At 38.6% G+C, this 1,845-nt stretch overlaps 1 protein-coding gene across 2 annotated transcripts in view; it reads left to right on the plus strand.

Annotated features, from left to right (window-relative positions):
- The window catches only part of mnd1 (meiotic nuclear divisions 1 homolog (S. cerevisiae)), a 14,072-nt gene extending 12,227 nt beyond the window's left edge, over positions 1-1,845 (plus strand). For both annotated transcript variants that reach the window (XM_034231215.1, XM_034231214.1), the window contains exon 8: positions 990-1,845. In XM_034231215.1, coding sequence (XP_034087106.1) covers positions 990-1,096 — 107 coding nt within the window. In that variant the 3' untranslated portion in view covers positions 1,097-1,845. The remainder of the gene's footprint in view (positions 1-989) is intronic.

The raw sequence follows: 1,845 nt of genomic DNA on the forward strand, positions 1-1,845 counted from the left end.
TTTCAACAAAATCCAAACAGAAAAGCCAAGTCTATAATGTTTGCTGGAAAAAGAGGATGTATCCTTGTGTGCCTCTTATTTAAAAAATATATAGCTGGCGTTATTTTTGCTTATTACAACAGACTCCTGCAGTCTTATGTAACAACTCCCCCTTCATGTATTGAAGTGCCTGTGGCTATACCCTTACTGTACTTTTCACAAGCGGTGTTGTGCAGCTTTACCTGTAGCCTCGTCGCACTGAGACACACCCACACAAAGAGACTCGCATACAAGCCCTGACACACTTCACCACTCACACATCTCGAGTACAGTGATCCTTCAGGACTCAAGCGAAAGGCATTACTAATAGCAGGATTCAGAGTTTATTGACTTAAGATCTTGATAAAACTGGTGTTAATCTAAAGGGAGCTATTTGATTTCCTCAGTGACACATCCACACTCTGCCGCTTTTTAATGACTCTGAAGTAGAAGTAGTTGAAATGTTTGGCAATGATTCATGCATAACTCTACTGGAAAGATTAAAGGGATCAAATCAGCACACAAACTGCTCTGTCAAAGAGGGCCCCTTCTCTCGTTAACAGCTTCAACCACATTCATTCTTCTGTAATTACCAAAATAACCTGGAAAACAATGTCTTCAGAAGTGTTCAGACGGTATTAATCAACATTTCAGCCAAAATACCTCAACCTTTATCAAAACAGCATAGAGTTAGTGCTACAGATGGTTTGTTCTTGGACTCGACCATCATTCTCCATCCAGTAATCTAATTATAATTCAAACTATCTAACATACTATGTAAAAAACTGGAAGGGCCATTGCATCAGTAATAATAATAATTCATGGCATTTATTTAAGAGCGTTTCCAAGTGCTCAAAGCGCTTTACATTACATTATATTACATATATTACACATGTAATACATCAATACTGTGGACAATACCCACAGTATATTCTCAGCTCATTGTAGTAAGATTTTATTTTTGTTTTCAGACAATGTTTTTGCCATCAAGTCATGGACGAAGAAGAAGTTCAACTTTGATGACAGCCGCATGAACAAAGCCTTTGGGATCCCAGAGGATTTTGACTACATGGAGTGACTGCCAGCATTTCTACAGGGGTTCATAATCACAAAAAAGGGAACAAAGACCTCAGTTTGAAGGCAGTTTCCCCGGTCTCAGCAGTTCTAGTTTATGTTCTGTGTATAAGAGTTATATGAAAGTACTTGTGTGGGCTTGAAGGATGGATATCAGTAGTTTTGCTGTGGCAGATGGACTTTATCAGCTGATATGTTGCTTTGGTGAAACCAGAGAAGAGCAGCACAACCATTAGTGGCCCGCAGGGTGAAGGGGTTCTGTGATGATCACCCTGACTTTCGGGACACCTGTTTGCATGGAAACTGAGAGCCCTAAGTTGATGATGGAAAAGGAATCAACCCTTAATTCAACTGTGTGTCGTATAATCTAATGTATATGGTTTAAACAGATGTTGAGGAATCAAATGATTGCGATTTTTCTTTAAGTTTTAGTTCGGCTGGGACATAAAAAGTAAAAAAGCGTTTGGCTACATCCAGTCCTATTTGTTCACAAAAAAGCACCCTGGGACTGAAGGGGATTTAAACTACAGAGAATGTGTTTGGGATATGTTATGTTAACAAGTGCTGTAAATATTTAAAGTACATTTACTTTTCCAGGACCTCTTTTCTCTTCCTGCAAATAAAATGTCCTTTTGAGTTTTACAAGACATTTTCGGCAGTCGCATTCATTCTAAAACATTGTGCACAGTGCAAGTAAATGTGCACCCTCCTATTTGTGTGCTTGAATTTTTTCAATAAATTGCAACTGAAACA

The sequence above is a fragment of the Gymnodraco acuticeps genome, unplaced genomic scaffold, assembly GCF_902827175.1.
Source record: "Gymnodraco acuticeps unplaced genomic scaffold, fGymAcu1.1, whole genome shotgun sequence".
Lineage (NCBI taxonomy): Eukaryota > Metazoa > Chordata > Actinopteri > Perciformes > Bathydraconidae > Gymnodraco > Gymnodraco acuticeps.